At 44.4% G+C, this 18161-nt stretch overlaps 1 protein-coding gene across 1 annotated transcript in view; it reads right to left on the minus strand.

Annotated features, from left to right (window-relative positions):
- Nucleotides 1–18161, minus strand: part of LOC145347937 (ral guanine nucleotide dissociation stimulator-like 1) — a 105092-nt gene that overhangs the window by 49161 nt on the left and 37770 nt on the right. The window contains 6 exon segments of the mRNA XM_080195925.1: nucleotides 147–221; nucleotides 2860–2931; nucleotides 6091–6162; nucleotides 6515–6589; nucleotides 9745–9822; nucleotides 12835–13043. Of these exon segments, the coding sequence (XP_080052051.1) occupies nucleotides 147–221; nucleotides 2860–2931; nucleotides 6091–6162; nucleotides 6515–6589; nucleotides 9745–9822; nucleotides 12835–13043 (581 nt within the window).

The raw sequence follows: 18161 nt of genomic DNA on the forward strand, positions 1-18161 counted from the left end.
TCAAGCTGTTCCAGTGCAACTACAACACTGGAGTCTACCCAACAATGTGGGAATATGGTAGGTTCTGCACACAAGCAGCAGCCTAGCAAATCACACAGAATAACCTGCACACATCAGTTTGGATTCAGTCATTGCATCAAACTTACTTCTTGACCGAGTCGGTTTCTGAAGAACATGGCTTCCTATCTTCCTCACACTTTGGACTGTCAAAGTTTTCAGGGCTGTGGTCATAAAGTAGGTAATTTTAAGCAAGTATTTGCATTCAAAATTAAACCCATTACCCCCCCCCCTTTAAACTGAAGGTGCAATCTTTCAAACCTTGATCAGCTGGTTTTGTTGAACAGGGCACACCCTTCATGGCCTGGCAAATTCCTCACTATTATAAATCAAGCTGCGGGACCAACCCTAGTTGAAAGAAGTGTACAAGAGGACAAGCCAAGGCTGATGTAAAAATGCGGTGTTCAACCTGATGAAACTACAACATGGCTATTTGCTGCCCAGCTGCATAAACAGCAAGGTGATAGACTGTGGATCAGACCCAAGCTCTGCCGTCTTGCCACATCTAATTGTGAATGATAGTGGACAATTAAACAACTCACTGGAGGAAGCAAGTCCACATTTATCCCCACTCCCAGCACATCTGTGCAGAAGACAAAGCTGAAGAAGCATTTGCAAAAACCTTTGTCCAGAAGTGCCGAGTGGATGATCCATTTTGGCCTCCCCGGTGACCCAAGCATCATCGATACCAGTCTTCAGCAAATTTGACTCACTTCATGAAATAAAGAAACATCTGAAGTCACTGGATACCTCAAAGATAAGGAACCCAATAACATTACACCAATAGTATTGACGATTTGAGATTGAGAATTTCTGTGCCGCTATCCAAGCTGTTCTAGTCCAACTACAACACTGGAATCTACCCAACAATGTGGAAATATGCCCAGGTAGGTTTTGCACACAAGCAGCAACTCAGCAAACCACACAGCATAACCTGCGCACAACTGTTCAGTTTGGATTCAGTCAAGTCACTTAGCTCCTGGTCACATTACAGCTTTAGTTCAAACAGGCACAAAAGAAATTGAAATCAAGAGGCAAGGTCAGAGTGACTGCCACCAGCATCAAGGAACACAGGCAATATTGGAGTCAATGGGAAATCAGCGGAAAAACTCTCCAGTGACTGCAAATGTACCCAGCAGAAATGAAGATGGTTGCACTTGTTAAGTCTGTCAGTTCACCCCAGAACATGTCTGCATGAGTTCCTCAGGTGAGTGTGTCCTTGGCCAGCCATCTGCAACTGCTTCTTTCAATGGCCTTTCCCCATAAAGTCATAAGGTCAGAAGTGGGCATTTTGCTGATGACTGCACATGATTCAGCACCATTTGTGACTTGAATCCAACCTTGAAATTCAATTGTATTATCATTGCTGATTCCCAACTCTCTCTATCCTGGGGTTACAATTCATCAGAAACTAAATTGGACCAGTCTTGTAGATATTGCAGCTCTAACAGCAGGTCAGAGGCTGGGAATTCTGCAACAGGTAACTTGCCTCCTGACTCTTCAAAACCTGTTCAGTTTCTACAGTCACAAGTCAGGAGTGGTATGCAATACTCTTCTCCCCATTGATGACTGCAGTTCCAACAAGAAACTCGACACCATCCAAGACAAAGCAGCCATATCCATCGCCTTCAATATTCATTTCCTCCACCAGTGACAGCAGTGTACATCAGCTACAAAATGCACTGCAGGAACTCACCAAGACCTACTTCAACAATCTTGTTAGCCCATGTTCTCTACCACCTAGGAGGACAAAGAGTAAACACATGGAGCGCCACCACCTCCCAGGTTTCCTCCAGGTCATTAACCATCCTGACTTGGAAATATATCACCGTTCCTTCACTGTTGCTGGGTCAAAGTCCTGGCATTCCCTCCCTAACAGCACCATTGATGTACCTACACTTCAGGGACAATAGCAATTCAAGAAGATAACTCACCACCATCTTCTCAAGGCAATTAGGTACAGGCAATAAATGCTGGCCCAGCTAGGAACACCCACATCCCATGTATGGATCAAAAAGTAGTCAATTACTCACTACTTCTGCAGGTATTTTGCTCATGCCAACCATGCTCACCACTTGGGGAAAACACCAGATAAATCCTGGCCTATTCTGGAGGCAACCTCAGCAATGGCCACCAGTAGCACTGAACGTGTGTTTGCTGAAACATCCCAGTGATTGGACAGGCAGTTCTGGAGACCAGGCAACACTATTTATTGGATCAGGTCCATGGCAGCAGGCGACTACCAGCAACATGCTGCCCTGGGTCCAATGCCACTTTAAAACCAGCAGGAGGGCTTTGCTTTCACCCACAAAACCTCCTTCTCCCTCTCCCAAAACACACAGATAAAAAAAGTTAACTGCGTCTAGGAATAATGAAAACATTAGACAAAAAAATTATTTGTCAGAAGTATAGCTTACATAAACACTACAATTAAATTACTGTGAAACTCTGCCAGTCACCATAATCCGGCACCTGTTAAAGTCAACGTACCTCCTAACTTGCACATCTTTCAGAATGTGGGAGGAAACCCACACAGACACAGGGGGAATGTGCAAAGTCCAGTGATCCAAGCCGGAAATCGAACCAGGTTCTTGGCATTGTGAAACAGAAGTGCTAACCACTGTGCGACCGTGCCAGGGTCTCACATTCCTCTCACATGGTTGCTATGGTGTTTGCTGCACTATTACATGCCTTTATGAGCAAGTTCCTACATTATCTACAGGAACTGCTAGCTCTCCAGCCATTTACATTTACGTTGTCATGTTCTGAATGAATTGCTGTCACATATCAGATTAAACTTACTTTATGACCACTGTAATGTTTCCTGGAGAAACCTGATTTCCATTTTCCTCACCATTTGCGCTGTCACAGTTTCTGCAGGTGCAATTGGTCACAAAGAAAAGTGATTTTAAACAAATGCTTGCATCCACAAGTGGCCATCATTTAAAAAACAGGAGATTCTGGGATTCAATATTTCAAACTTTCATCAGCTGGTTTGTTTTAATGCACCATCTTTTGTTCTGTACCAATGTATTTTTTATTTAGCAATATTGAGGAATAAGACAAATGCAGAGAGACTCAGTAATGTGACTGTTGTGGTCTGGAATGGTTTTCACTATGCTATTATTTGAAGCTCTTCCTAAATGATTCTTACAGGTAGAACCAGCACCCCAGCAATTCCCTTTTACACAGATTCTGAATGAAGCAGAGTTTAGTCAGACATTGGATCAAATTTACTTCTCGACTGAGTTAGTTTCTGAAGAACATGACTTTCTATCTTCCTCGCACTTTGGACTGTCAAAGTTTTCATGGCTGTGGTCATAAAGCAGGTATTTGCATTCAAAATTCAACCCATTAAACTGCACCCCGCCCCCCCCCCCAACCCCCAAGCTGAAGGGGCAATATTTCAAGCCCTCATCACCTGGTGTTGTCGAACACCTTTCATGGCCTGGCAAATTCCTCACTTTTATAAGCAAGCTAGGGGTCAACCCCAGTTGAATGAAGTGTATAAGAGGACAAGGAGTACCAGGCTGGCCTAAAAATGTGACGCAAGCCTGGTGAAACTACAACACAGGGCTATTTGCTGCTGAACAGCATAAACAGCAAGGTGATAGACTGTAGATCAGAGCCAAGCTCTGCAGTCTTGCCACATCTAATCATGAATGGTAGTGGACAATTAAACAACTCACTGGAGGAGATGAGTCCACATTTATCCCCGCTGCCAGCACATCAGTGCAAAAGACGAAGCTGAAGAAACATTTGCAAAAACCTTTGCCCAGAAGTGCCAAGTGGATGATCCATTTTGGCGCCCGTGACCCAAGCATCATAAATGCCAGTTTTCAGCAAATTTGATTCACTTCATGTAATAAAGAAACATCTGAACTCACTGGATACCTCAAAGTAAGGACTCCAAAAACATTACACCAATAATATTGAAGATTTCTGCTTGAGAGTTTGCTGTCCCAGCCCAACTACAACAATGGTATCCACCCAAAAACGTGAAATGTGCCCAGGTAGGTTCTGCACACAAAATGCAGCCCAGCAAATCATCATCTCATCAGTCTACTTTCAATCGGGGAAGTGATGGAAGGGGCCATCAACAGTGCTATCACACAGCATAACCTGTGCACAAGTGTTCAGTTTGGATTCAGTCAGGGCCACTTAGCACCTGGCCGCATCACAACTTTAGTTCAAACAGACACAAAGAATGGAAATCAAGGGGCAAGGTCAGAGTGACTGCCATCGACATCAAGGAACCCAGGCAATACTGGAATCAATGGGAAATCAGGGGTAAAACTCTCCTCTGGCTGGAGTTGCAACCAGCAGAAAGGAAGATGATTGTGCTTGTTAGAGGTCTGTCAATTCAGTCCCAGGACATCACTGCGTGAGTTCCTCAGAAGAGATCATGTCTTCGGCCCAGCCATCTTCAACTACTTCATTTAATGACCTTCCCTCCATAAGATCAGAAGTGGTCATGTTAGCTGATGACCTTACATGATTCAGCACCATTCGTAACTTGATTTCAACCATCGCCCTTGAAATTCAATTGCATCATCATTGCTGATTCCCAATTATTTCTACCCTGGGAGTTACAATTTTTCAGAAACAAAACTGGACCGGCCTTATAGATATTGCAGCTGTAACAGCAGGTCAGAGGCTGGGAATTCCGCAGCAGGTAACTTGCGTCCTGACTCTCCAAAAACTATTCAGTATCTACAAGTCGCAAGTCAGGAGTGGTTTGGAATAATCTTTTTCCCATTGATGACTGCAGTTCCAACAACACAAGAAGCTCAACACATTCCAAGACAAAGCAGCCTGCTTGATTGGTACCTTATCCATCACCTTCAATATTCACTTCCTCCAACAGTGACACTAATGTACATGAGCTGCAGCATGCACTGCAGGAACTCACGAAGGCCCACTTCAACAATCTTATTAGCCCATGTTCTCTACCACCGAGGAGGACAAAGAGCAAACACATGGAGCGCCACCACCTCCCAGGTTTCCCCCAGGTCACTCACCATCCTGACTTGGAAATATATCACCATTCTTCACTGTTGCTGGGTCAAAGTCGTGGCATTCCCTCCCTAACAGCACCATTGATGCACCTACACTTCAGGGACAATATCAGTTCAAGAAGACAGCTCACCAACCACCATCTTCTGGAGAGGCAATAGGGACAGGCAATAAATGCTGGCCTAGCCAGGAACACCCACATCCCATGTATGGATCAAAAAGTAGCCAATCACTTCCTACCTCCACAGGCATTTTGCTCATGCCAACCATGGCCACCACTTGGGGAAGTCACCAGATAGATCCTGGCCTATTCTGGAGGCAACCTCAGCAATGGCCACCAGTAGCACTGAAGAGGTGGTTGCTGAAACATCCTAGTGATTGGACAGGCAGTTCTGGATACCAGGCAACACCATTTATTGGTCAGGCCCATGGCAGCAGGCAACCACCAGCAACATGCTGCCCTGGGTCCAATGCCAGTTCAGAACCAGCAGCAGGACTTTGCCATCACCCAAAAAAACTCCCCTTTTCTCTCTTTCCTCCCCCCAAACACCCACAAAAAAGTTAAAAACTACCTCTAGGAATAATGCAAACATTAGACAAAAATAAATATTTGTCGCAAGTAAAGCTTACATTAACACTGCAATTAAGTTACTGGGGAATTCCCCTCGTCACGTCAATGCACCAAACCAGTACATCTTTCCGAATGTGGGAGGGAACCCACGCAGATACAGGGAGAAGGTGCAAACTTCACACTGACAGTGATCCAAGCCAGGAATCAAACTAGGTACCTGGCACTGTGAAGCAGCAGTGCTAACCATTGTGCTGGTGTGCCAGGACCTCAGTCAGTTCCTTTCATGTGATTTTTATGGCTGAGGTGGCATTTGCTGCACTATTACATGTTTTTATGGGCAAGTTCTTACATTATCGACAGGAACTGCTAGCCCCCCAACCATTCACATTTACATTGTAGTGTTCTGAATGAACTGGAATTGCTGTCACACATCAGATTAAACTTACTTTCCGATTACTGCAATGATTCCTGGAGAAACACGATCTCCATTTTCCTCACCATTCGGACTGTCACAGTTTCTGCAGGTGCAATTGGTCACAAAGAAAAGTGATTTTAAACAAACGCTTGAATCCACAAGTGGCCATCATTTAAAAAACAGGAGACTCTGGGATTCAATATTTCAACCTTTCATTAGCTGGTTTGCATCAATGCATCATCTTTTGTTCTGTACCAATGTATTTTTCATTTAGCAATGTCAAGGAATAAGGCAAAAGCAGGGGGAGGCAGTAATGTGATTGTTGTAGTCTGGAATTGTTTTCACTACATTATATGAAGCTGTTCCTACATGATTCTTACAGGAAGCGCCAGCAATTCCCTTTTACACAGATTCTGAATGAAGCAGAGTTTAGTCTGAGATTGGATCAAACTTACTTCTTGACTGAGTTGGTTTCTGAAGAACATGACTTTTTATCTTCCTCGCACTTTGGACTGTCAAAGTTTTCATGGCTGTGGTCATAAAGCAGGTCATTTTAAGCAAGTATTTGCATTCAAAATTCAACCCATTAAAACCCCCATCCCCCCTTAAACACCACCTGTGTTTTGTCGAACAGGGCACACACTTCATGGTGTGGCAAATTCCTCACTATTATAATCAAGCTGGGGGTCAACCCTAGTTGAATGAAGTGTACAAGAGGACAAGCCAGGAGCAACATCAGGATGACCTAAAAATGTGGCGTCAGCCTGGTGAGACTACAACACAGGGCTATTTGCTGCCCAACAGTATAAGCAGCAGGTGATAGACTGTGGATCAGAGCCAAGCTCTGCCGTCTTGCCACATCTCTTGATGAATGGTGGCGGACAGTTAAGCAACTCACTGGAGAGGTGAGTCCACAATTATCTCCACTCCCAGCACATCTGAGCAAAAGACAAAGCTGAAGCAGTATTTGCAAAAATCTTTGCCCAGAAGTGCCAAGTAGATGATCCGTTTTGGCCTCCATGACCGAAGCATAATCAATGCCTGTTTTCAGCAAATTTGATTCACTTCATGTCATAAAGAAACATCTGAAGTCACTGGATACCTCAAAGCAAGGACCTCAGAAACATTACACCAATAGTATTGAAGATTTCTGCTTGAGAATTTGCTGTCCCAGTCCAACGACAACACTGGTATTTACCCAAAAACGTGGAAATGTGCCCAGGTAGGTTCTGCACACAAAATGCAGCCCAGCAAATCACCACCCCATCAGTTTACTTTCAATCAGGGAAGTGATGGAAGGGGCCATCAACAGTGCTATCATACAGCATAACCTGTGCTCAAGTGTTCAGTTTGGATTCAGTCAGGGTCACTTAGCACCTGGCCGCATCACAGACACAGAGAATGGAGATCAAGAGACAAGTTCAAAGTGATTGCCATCGACACCAAGGAACCCAGGCAATACTGGAATCAATGGGAAATCAGGGGTAAAACTCTCCCCTGGCTGAAGTTGCAAGCAGCAGAAAGGAAGATGGTTGTGCTTGTTAGAGGTCTGTCAATTCAGACCCAGGACATCACTGCGCGAGTTCCTCAGAAGAGTGCATGTCTTCGGCCCAGCCATCTTCAACTACTTCATTCAATGACCTTCCCTCCATAAGATCAGAAGTGGGCATGTTAGCTGATGACCTTACATGATTCAGCACCATTCGTAACTTGATTTCAACTATCGCCCTTGAAATTCAATTACACCATCATTGCCGATTCCCAACAATCTCTACCTGGGAGTTACAATTCATCAGAAACTAAATTGGACCAGCCTTATAGATATTGCAGCTATAACAGCAGGTCAGAGGCTGGGAATTCCACAGCAGATACAGGGAGAAGGTGCAAACTCCACACAGACAGCAACCCAAGCTGAATCAAACCAGGGACTGTGAAGCAGCAATACTAACCATTGTGCTACTGTGCCAGACCTCAGTCACTTCCTTTCACGTAATTGCTATGGTCTAGATGATGTTTGCTGCACTATTACATGCCTTTATGAGCAAGTTCCTACATTATCTGTAGGAACTGCTAGCTCCACAGCCATTCACATTTACATTATGGTGTTCTGAAAGAAGGAATTGTTGTCACACATCAGATTAAGTTCACTTTCCAATTACTGCAATGGTTCCTGCAGATACACGATTTCCATTTTCCTCACCATTTGGACTGTCACAGTTTCTGCAGGTGCAATTGGTCACAAAGAAAAGTGGTTTTAAACAAACGCTTGCATCCACAAGTGGTCTTCATATCAAAAACAGGAGACTCCGGGATTCAATATTTCAACCTTTGATCAGCCGATTTGCATCAATGCATCATCTTTTATTCTGTACTAATGTATTTTTCATTTAGAAATGCCGAGGAATAAGGCAAATGCAGAGAGAGGCAGTAATGTCAGTGTTGTGGTCTGGAATGGTTTTCACTACACTATTATATGAAGCTGTTCCTACATGATTCTTACAGGAAGAGCCAGCAATTCCCTTTTACACAGATTCTGAATGAAATAGAGTTTAGTCAGATATTGGATCAGGCTTACTTCTTGACTGAGTTAGCTTCTGAAGAACATGGCATTGAAACTAACTCACAGTTTGGCATGTCAAAGTCCTCATCGCTGTAGTCATACAGCACATCAGTTTAAGCATGTATTTGCATTCAAAATTTAACCCATTAAACATTGCTGCCGCGCCCGCCACCACCCCCCCCCCACCACCGCCTCTGTGACACCTCTTTGAACTGAAGATGCAGTATTTCAAATCTTGATCTGCAGGGTTTATAAAACAAATCACACTCAAGATACTCATAAATGCATGAGATGGTGACTTTTTCTTAAATCTTCGAAATTTCAAATGGAACTTTGTGGTATAACCAGACACTGGAAGTGAACAATGCCTGAAGGGCAAATCATTTTCCAATTACTCGTTGAAGAGTTTTGATGCTGTGTCGATAGTGTTGCGCTTTCCTGGATAATTGGTGATGGGCCAGGGGGTATGAATCTTGGCAAAATACTGGGAGTAATCAGGAGTCTAGCCTAATCATTATCCAGTGCTATGCCATATTTGCCAAAAGTGTGGCACTTGGGCAGCTTGGCAAAACCACTGGGCAGCCAATTACAATACCAACTGAGGACCACTTCCTGCCTTGAGGGGCTGCTGCACCAGTTTCTGTTGTCATATAAATGCAGCTTCTAAACCCCACCAATCTCTCAAGTTTCTGGCACCCCCCAACCCATCATTGAGATGCCCTATCCTCAGCAGCCACTGGAGGAGAGGCTGTTAATTTGCCATCCATCTGATTGGACCAGAAGCTCTTGAGACTAGACTGCATCCTAAATTGGATAGTAGGCCCAGCTGCAGTCTCTTAACTGGTCACTATTGGTAGCGTGCAGCCTTGGGTCCCATTGCCTGAAGGAAGATCAGCTCCCACTTAACAGTCTCAATAAGACTTGATCAGATGTTCATAAAATTTCAATCACAAATTACAGATTTTTTTCCTGTGTCAAGCAGTCTCTAATTCAGTTGATATTGTTCAGAATGGCACTTCCATGAGATGCATTCAGAAAGTTGCTGCCACATAATCTTACAAGAATTTCTGTCTCTCCAGCAACTCTGTTTTTGCATTGTTTGGGATGAAGCAGAATTTAACTTACTCTCTGATCACTGCAATTGTTCCTGGAGAAGTACAATTTCCATCTGCAATATAGTTGGGGCTGTGGGGGTTTCCATACCTGCAATTCATCAAAACGCACAAATTAAATCATTTCCAAAAAGCATATGCATCTGGCCATTTACAATGAACCCTTGCAGACTAACGATTTGGTATTTAAACCCTTGATAAGCTGATCTGCCACACTCCAGATGGATAACAGCAACTGGGAAGAGACAGAGTGTGCAAGGGAGATGTGGAAGGAAGCAGCAAACTCATTTCTTTAATATTTTATAATTTCTGAATGTGGTTACACATTGGATTGAACTTGCCGTCTGATGACTGCAAGTGCCCCTGGAAAACACTTATGATTTTCCTCATAGTTTAGACTATCACAGTTTCTGCACCAGCAATTGGTCAGGAAAAAAGTTATGAAAACAGTTGCATTGACATTTGGCTGTTATTAAAAGTGTCAGAGTAAACAAATGGAGGTTACAGGAATAGTTCTTAGGGCAGGCCTGATGGGCCAAATGGCCTCCTTCTGCACTGCAGGGATTCTATAATTGTAAGTCACTCTAGATGTATGACTGCAATGAATAATTTCCTTCAAAACCTTCATAGGAAGTTTACAGGACACCAAAAATGAGGCTGCAGCGGGTGCAGCAGAGATGATCCATTTTTTCAATATATTTATCCTTGTTTCATTGTCCAACAGTGCCAGATCAACCTTAACTCCAAGACCTAAATAATCATTCCATTGAAAGTATTGTGACGTTGCAATTTTTAAAATAGAAGCTTTCAAATCTCTAGGAATGATACAAATATTAAAGGCAACTAATAGCTTCTTTAATGTGACTGCTATAGTCAGGAAAAGTGTCCACTTTTGAAGATTCAAAACACTTTAAAAAATTCATTTTACAGGTTGTGAGCATTGCTGGGCCAGCATTTATTGCCCAGCTGTAACTGCCCTCCATTTCGGAGGCCATTTGAAAGTCAACCACAATCGCTGTGGATCCGGAGTCATGTAGGGCTCATCATATAAAGACAGAAGATTTCCTTCCCTAAAGGACATTGATGACCATGAAACCATTGTAGTAAAACCCATCTGGTTCACTAGATCATTAATTCCAGATTTTTACTGAATTCAAATTTCACCATCTGCTGTGGTGGGATTTAAACCAGGATTCCCAGATTTTGTTCTGACTCTCTGGATTACTAACCAGTGATATCCACTGTGCCACTACCTCTCATATTTTATACATGATCCACCACCTCTCCTGCATTCTGATTGAAGCAGACTTGTTAGATTGAACTTACTCTCTGTTTACTGCATTCGTTTCTGAAGAATTTAGAATTCCATTTGAAGGGTCAAAGTTTCCGTACTTGTGATTTCTTACAAAGCATAAATCAAGTCATTTTAAACAAGCACTTGCATCTAGGATTGTCTTCCAACCATGGAAAAGCCCTGAAGACTCAGGATTCAAAACTTCAAGCCTTGGTCTTGTTCATTGAAGCTCTTTCTATTAATTCCTATTTAACATTTTATAGCTTAGTGTTGAACTATTATCTTTGCTCAATATTCACATATGTGCCTTTGCTGCATTCACCTGTTTAACAGTGCCCAAATATTCATGAAAACATGTTTGGGGAAACAGAGGGAAGAGATGAGAAATGTCACCATTTTTAACATAGTGACATTTTCTATCTTAAAATCATAGACTCCACCGGTTAAGGACATTCAGGCTGTTATAGACCTGTGTAAGCTCTTGAAACTGCTATACGTAAACTCCACTCCTTCTACATGGCCGTGCAATACTTTCCTTTTCAAGCATATTGTTACTAATACTTCCAACACCCTTGCAGACAGTGCAAACCAGATCACAAGCTCGTAGCTTTCAAGAAAAATCTTCTGTGGTTGTTTTGCCAATTTTAAGCTTTCCCAACCATAGCACATTTGGTAAACTCTTCTTCCCCAAATGCAGTTTGTTTCTCTAAAGTCAGAACACAAAGGTCATCAACTCAGTTGGGGCACACTGGCTAGCACCACTACTGAGTTGTGCGCAGTGACCCCAACTGACCACTTGTGAAGCACAGTAAGTGTGGGGAACAGGACAAGGAGAAACCAGTCTTATCTCTGATGGCATTTAAAAAGTATTTTATGTGCCATTGCTGCAGAATGATTGTGATATCTTGCATATTTCAGTAATAAACAGATTTGACCAACATCTCAGATTTTCTAATCAGGATTAGTTTTAAATATTCAATTTAGAAACTTGGCATTGGGCACAACAACAAATTATTTTTTAATCCTCCAACCCTTCCAGACATTTACACATTCAGAATATTACCTGTTGCAGGTAGCTATAACCTACAAACAAGTCTCAGGAATGGTAATAAACTTTTAATACAGGTGTCTGGTCATCATGGCAAGCTCTGGTTGGACCACATTTGGAATATTGAAAGCAATTGTGGGCCCTACATCCAAGGAAGGATATACTGACCTTGAGGAGAGGGTCCAGAGGAGGTTCATGAGGATTATTTTGTGAATGAAAAGCTTGATGAATGAGAAACATTTACGACTCTGGGTCTGTACTCAAATGGAACTTATAAGGATGAGGGGGGAATCTCATTGAAACTTACAGAATTCTGAAAGGCCTGAATAGAGTGGATGAGAAGATGTTTCTATTTGTAAGAGACTGGGATCCGAGGGCACAGACTTAGGGCTGACCCTTTAGAACCAAGAAGAAGAGGAATTTCTTCTGCTAGAGGGTGGTGAATCTATGAAATTCGTTACCACAGAAGACCAGGTGTATTTAAGGCAAAGAATGATGGGTTTGGATTGGTAAGGAGATTAAAGGGGAAATGTGGTCGAGGAACATATCAGACATGATTGAAATGTGGGGCTGATTCAGTGGACTTAATGGTCTAATTTTGTTCCCATACCTCATGGTCAGGATGCTCAGTCCATGACCAGTGACTGTTGATATTTCCAGAAGATGAGCTTCAGATTAACAACATGAAAAATAACAACCTGACCAAAAAAATCCTTTCTACCACTGCCATTAAACAAGAGATGCCACTTAATTGTTCTCACCTGTCCAGCAAGAGTTCCAACACACGATCAGCAGTAGTGAAAGCTCTGTATGTTGAGAGGAATATGCTGATATAGCTGAAATCATTGTTATCAAAAGCTGTAAATACATTTCCTACAAGCTTCCCTAAGGTCCCAGCCTTAATTGTGCAGACTCTACGCGTTTCAAACTGACTGACGGTGTGACCTGGAGGCACCTCGTTTCCTTCCACCTACAAGATGCAAAGATAAAAAAGGTCAATGCCACGCAAAAGTACAGCAACAAGAACATTCATTTCCATAACATTTTGCACTGTAGAGACATTACAAGATGCCTCACAGAAACATTATTAAATGAAATTGAGACCAAGTCTTGAAGAGAAATACTTGATCAGAAATATACATTTTCAAAGAGGAGTCTTTTACCAGTAGAGGTAAGGAAAACATGAGTTTTAGGAAGGAATTCCAGAGTTTAAGGATTTGGCATTTGAAGGCCTGGTCACCAATCACAGAATGAAACAAAATCAGGGATAAACAATAAGAGTGCATGCATTGCAAGGTTGGAAGTGGTTACAATGAAAGGGAGGCTGATTTTGTTCAATCTTATTTGACATTGACTGGTCATTTCATGTACTATGGAAACCATTTCATACAAAATAGTTAAAGCCAAAACATTATGTGCATGTGACTAGTTCACTGATAATTGGAGGAATTAGTGTACTGGAGCATGAAAAAATGCAGAGGGTAATCCCCAGTAGATGACAAAAGAGAAAGCTTCCCAACGGAACCAAACAAGAATGTTCCAAGTTCCAAAGCTGTCCAGCTGGAGCAGGACAAAGGGGTTCCACAATTAAACTCATGAGTGGGGAGGAGAAGAAAAAAGCCTCAGTTGGGCAGCAAGGTGTCAGGGAGGGATAATACCTTTGGTGGGGGAACACATCGCGTCCTTTCAGGGCTGTTTGTCCATCCTTTGTCCCCACCTGGCATGCAGCTCTCACCTGTGGGCTCCCCGTAGCTGTTTGCATGCGACAGCAGCCACACCCCGGGCAACGGCCTCGACAAGCCGGTAGCCGACGGGTCTCAACTCTCAGTGAGACAGGGAGATGTCTATCCAAGTATGTGAAGACAGAGTCCGGCGGATTGATCGGAAGAGACCAATGGAAGGTCCAACGGTCAAGAGGCGGTCTGTGCAAGCATCGTGGAACGCGAAGAGCAGGACAAGACACAGAAGACGTCCTGGTCATCCACTGTGCCTAGTCCCACCTCCAGCTGTCTTGAGTCTTGTCTTGCCACTGGATCTTGATGGGAATTTGGAAGAGAGAGTGAGGCTGACACTGCACAACTCTCCCTCACTTTAATCAAAATCAAACGCTAGTTTCGACACCATCATCATCAACAGTGTCCTGTTTAATCCTTGAAGTCCTGTAGCGATGGAGCAGCAGGTATGGATACACTGGGAGCTGTAGTCACAGATCCGCACGCAGGCGGCTCAGGTCTAATGGTCGTTTTCTGCTGACCGAAGCAGCAGTGGAACTCGGCGACTACGTGGGCGGCTGAGCAGTCCTCTTCAGGAACGCACTACTCACCTCTGTAGGATGAGGAAGGGGCTAGAAAAGGTGCCCTAAACATTTCCTGCTTCACTACACGCTGGCCAGTTTATCGCGGCTGGCGGGGATCCCATCTTGAGGTCGAACACACAAAATAAAATACAAGGTGACACCGCTCACCATTGGCTCTTGGGACATGTGCACGCTTTTGGACAACCCTACAGCAGACAGACCAGAGAGATGAACAGCCTTAGTTGCCAGAGAGCTTGCAAGGTACAACACTGACATTGCAGCCCTGAGCGAAACTCGTCTTGCCAACGTAGGTCAGTTGACTGAAACTGGAGGTGGATACACATTTTTCTGGAGTGGTCGCAGCAGTGATGAGCGTTGTGATGCTGGAGTTGGATTCGCCGTGAGGAGTCACCTTGTTTGGAAACTTGATAGTCTACCAAAGGGTGCGAGCCACCGGCTTATGACATTACAGCTTCTGCTACAGAACAGAAGTCAAGCCACCCTGATCAGCACCTATGCCCCCACAATGAACAACCCGGACGAGATGAAAGACAAGTTCTACGAAGAACTAGACGCCCTACTATCAGCAGTGAGCAGTACCGACAAGCTGATCTTGCTTGGCGATTTCAATGCAAGAGTAGGGTGTGACTCTGCAATCTGGCAGGGAGTCATTGGGAGGCATGGAGTGGGCAAGTGTAACAGTAACGGCCTACTCTTACTGAAGACCTGTGCAGCACACGACCTCCTCATCACCAACACAACCTTCCGTCTGCCTATCCGTAACAAGGCCTTCTGGATGCACACCCCCACTCTAAGCATTGGCATCTTATCGACTATGTCATTGTCAGGAGAAAAGACAGGCAGGGTGTCAGACTAACGAAGGCCATGCTGGACAGATCACAGGCTCATCGTTTCCAAAATGAGGCTCCGCATCAGACGCAAGAGGCGACCACAAGGAAGCAAGGTAATGAAAAGAGTCAACGCGGCCAAGCTAAAGAACCCCAGCATAGCTTCAGCACTGGCTGAAGACTTAGAAATCAAGCTTGCTGACCTACACCTCGCAGGCAGCGCTGGGGACACTTCAGGGATGATATCCATACATTTGCACTGAAGATGCTCAGACTGTCTACCCGCAAACAGCACGATTGGTTTGATGAGAATGATGAGGAGATACAGGCTCTACTTGTTGAAAAGCACTATCTTCATTGGGTCTGTCAGAACGACCCATCTTCAGCTGCCAAGAAAAATGCTTTTACCAGTGCTTGCAGGACAGTCCAGAATAAACTGTGTAAAATGCAGGATGCCTGGCTGAGCGCCAAGGGAGATAACATACAGGGATACGCTGACAGAAACGACTTGAAGCATTTCTATGAAGCCCTCAACACTCTCTATGGATCTCAATCTCTCGGGAGTTCCCCCCCTCCTCTGTACAGATGGTACATCTCTCATTACGGAGAAGGCTCAGATCCTGCAGCGATGGGCTGAACACTTTGAAGCCATCCTCAACTACCGTCATCTGTTAACGATAAGGAAATAGACAGGGTTCTCCAGGTTGATATCAACAGTGCCATGGATGACCCACCGGTAGTAGCTGAAGTCTCAAAAGCTGTCAGCCAGCTATCCAGCAGCAAAGCCCCAGGGGCAGATGTCATACCCGCAGAGATCTATAAAGCTGGTCCTGCACTTATCGAGAAGCTCACCGAGTTGTTCCTGTCCTTTTGGAAGCAAGGATCCATTCCTCAGGAACTTAAAGATGCTTCCATCATACACCTCTACAAGAGGAAGGGCAATCGGCAAGTATGCGACAACCACTGAGGAATCTCGCTGCTCTCCATCACAGGGAAAACCCTTGCAAGAGTCGTGCTAAATCGTCTGGTCACTCATTTGGAGCTGGGCCTGCTTCCAGAGTCACAGTGTGGCTTCCACAAAGGTTGTGGGACTACTGACATGATTTTTGCTGCGTGCCAACTTCAGGAGAAGTGTCAGGAGCAGAATCGCGAGCTCTACACAACCTTTGTTGACCTCGCAAAAGCCTTCGATACTGTAAGCCGACAAGGCCTGTGGAAGATCATGTCAAAGTTCGGCTGCCCTCCCAAATTCATTCAGATGGTACGCCAGTTCCATGATGGCATGATGGCCAGAGTACTGGATGGCGGAGAATCCTCTGAGGCATTCCCAGTCACCAATGGCATCAAACAGGGCTGTGTGCTCGCACCCACATTGTTCAGCATGATGTTTATTGCCATGCTGAATGATGCCTTCCAGGACAGTGTCGTTGGAATCAGCCTCAAGTACAGAGTGGATGGGAAGCTCTTCAACCTGAGGAGACTTCAAGGTATTACCAAAGTGAAGGAGGCTGTTCTGAGAGATTTCCTCTTTGCCGATGACTGCGCCCTGTATGCTGGCGCAGAGCCAGAGATGTAAGTCAGTATGGACAAATATTCCACGGCTTGTGACAACTTTGGACTCACCATCAACATTAAAAAGACCAAAGTCATGCACCAACCTGGTCCTCATGCACCGTACACATAACCCATAATCACAATCAAAGGGCAGAAACTACAGGCAGTGGACCAGTTCACTTTTCTTGGCAACACCCTCTCCCAAGCAGTGACTATTGATGCAGAAGTTAACTGCAGAATAGCAAAGGCAAGTTCTGCTTTTGGTAGACTGCGCTCCACTATATGGGAATGTCGAGGAATTAGCTCAGCAACAAAACTGAAGGTCTACAGCGCCATGGTGCTCACTACCCTCTTGTATGCCTGTGAAACATGGACTGTGTATCAAAGGCGTGCAAGTCAGCTCAATCATTTCCACATGACTTGTCTTCGCAGAATATTACACATCCAATGGCAAGACAAAGTACCAGGCGCTGAAGTTCTCCCTAGAGCAAGTCTACCATCAGTCCACACACTGCTGATGAGAGTGCAGACCCGGTGGGCAGGTCATGTCATCCGTATGTCAGACGAGCGCATACCCAAGCAGCTCCTTTTTGGGAGAACTCTCTGCTGGAAAAAGCTCGCATGGAGGGCAGAAGAAACGTTTCAAAGACATGCTCAAAGCCTCCCTGAAGTCGCTTGACATTGACATGACCACCTGGGAAACGCTGGCACAAAACCGCCCTAGCTGGTGCTGCCTCATCCACAAAGGCTGTCAAGCTCACAAAGCAAGGTGTATTGCTGAGGCACAGCTTAAGCGCAAGCCCAGAGCCATGATGTGGAGATGCCAGCGTTGGACTGGGGCAAACACAGTAAGAAGTCTGCCAACACCAGGTTTAAGTCCAACCAATTTATTTGATAGTAAACTCACAAGCTTTCGAGGCTTGTGCGTTTACTATCAAATAAATCAGTTGGACTTAAACCTGGTGTTCTCAGACTTCTTACCAAGTCCAGAGCCACCAGCGCAACAACTACAGTGTCTACACAAGTCTGTCCAATATGTGCCAGGATATTCCGTGCCCAAATTGGCCTGATCAGTCATCTTCAGACACACCGCAACCAGCCTCAAAATGACTAATGGTGTTGAGGTCCTCATTGATGACGATGGACGAACAACAACAGAATTGGACCTGCTGCTGCACCCCCACCTGGTAAAATGGCCTGCTGGAACTCTATTTAAGCTCACACCTGTATGAGCTACCCATAGATATCTGGCTTGCTGTACCACATCCAGGAAGGGGAAATTTAAATAAAAACATCCTTTCCATGATTTACAATCATCTCCAGAATCCTTTTCACTTATTACATGCCCTTCATAACCCTTAAGGAAATTAGTTTGGAGGGGTGGGATTGA

This window comes from Carcharhinus amblyrhynchos, chromosome 9 (genome assembly GCF_965287045.1).
Source record: "Carcharhinus amblyrhynchos chromosome 9, sCarAmb.v2.hapA, whole genome shotgun sequence".
Classification (NCBI taxonomy): Eukaryota; Metazoa; Chordata; class Chondrichthyes; order Carcharhiniformes; family Carcharhinidae; genus Carcharhinus; species Carcharhinus amblyrhynchos.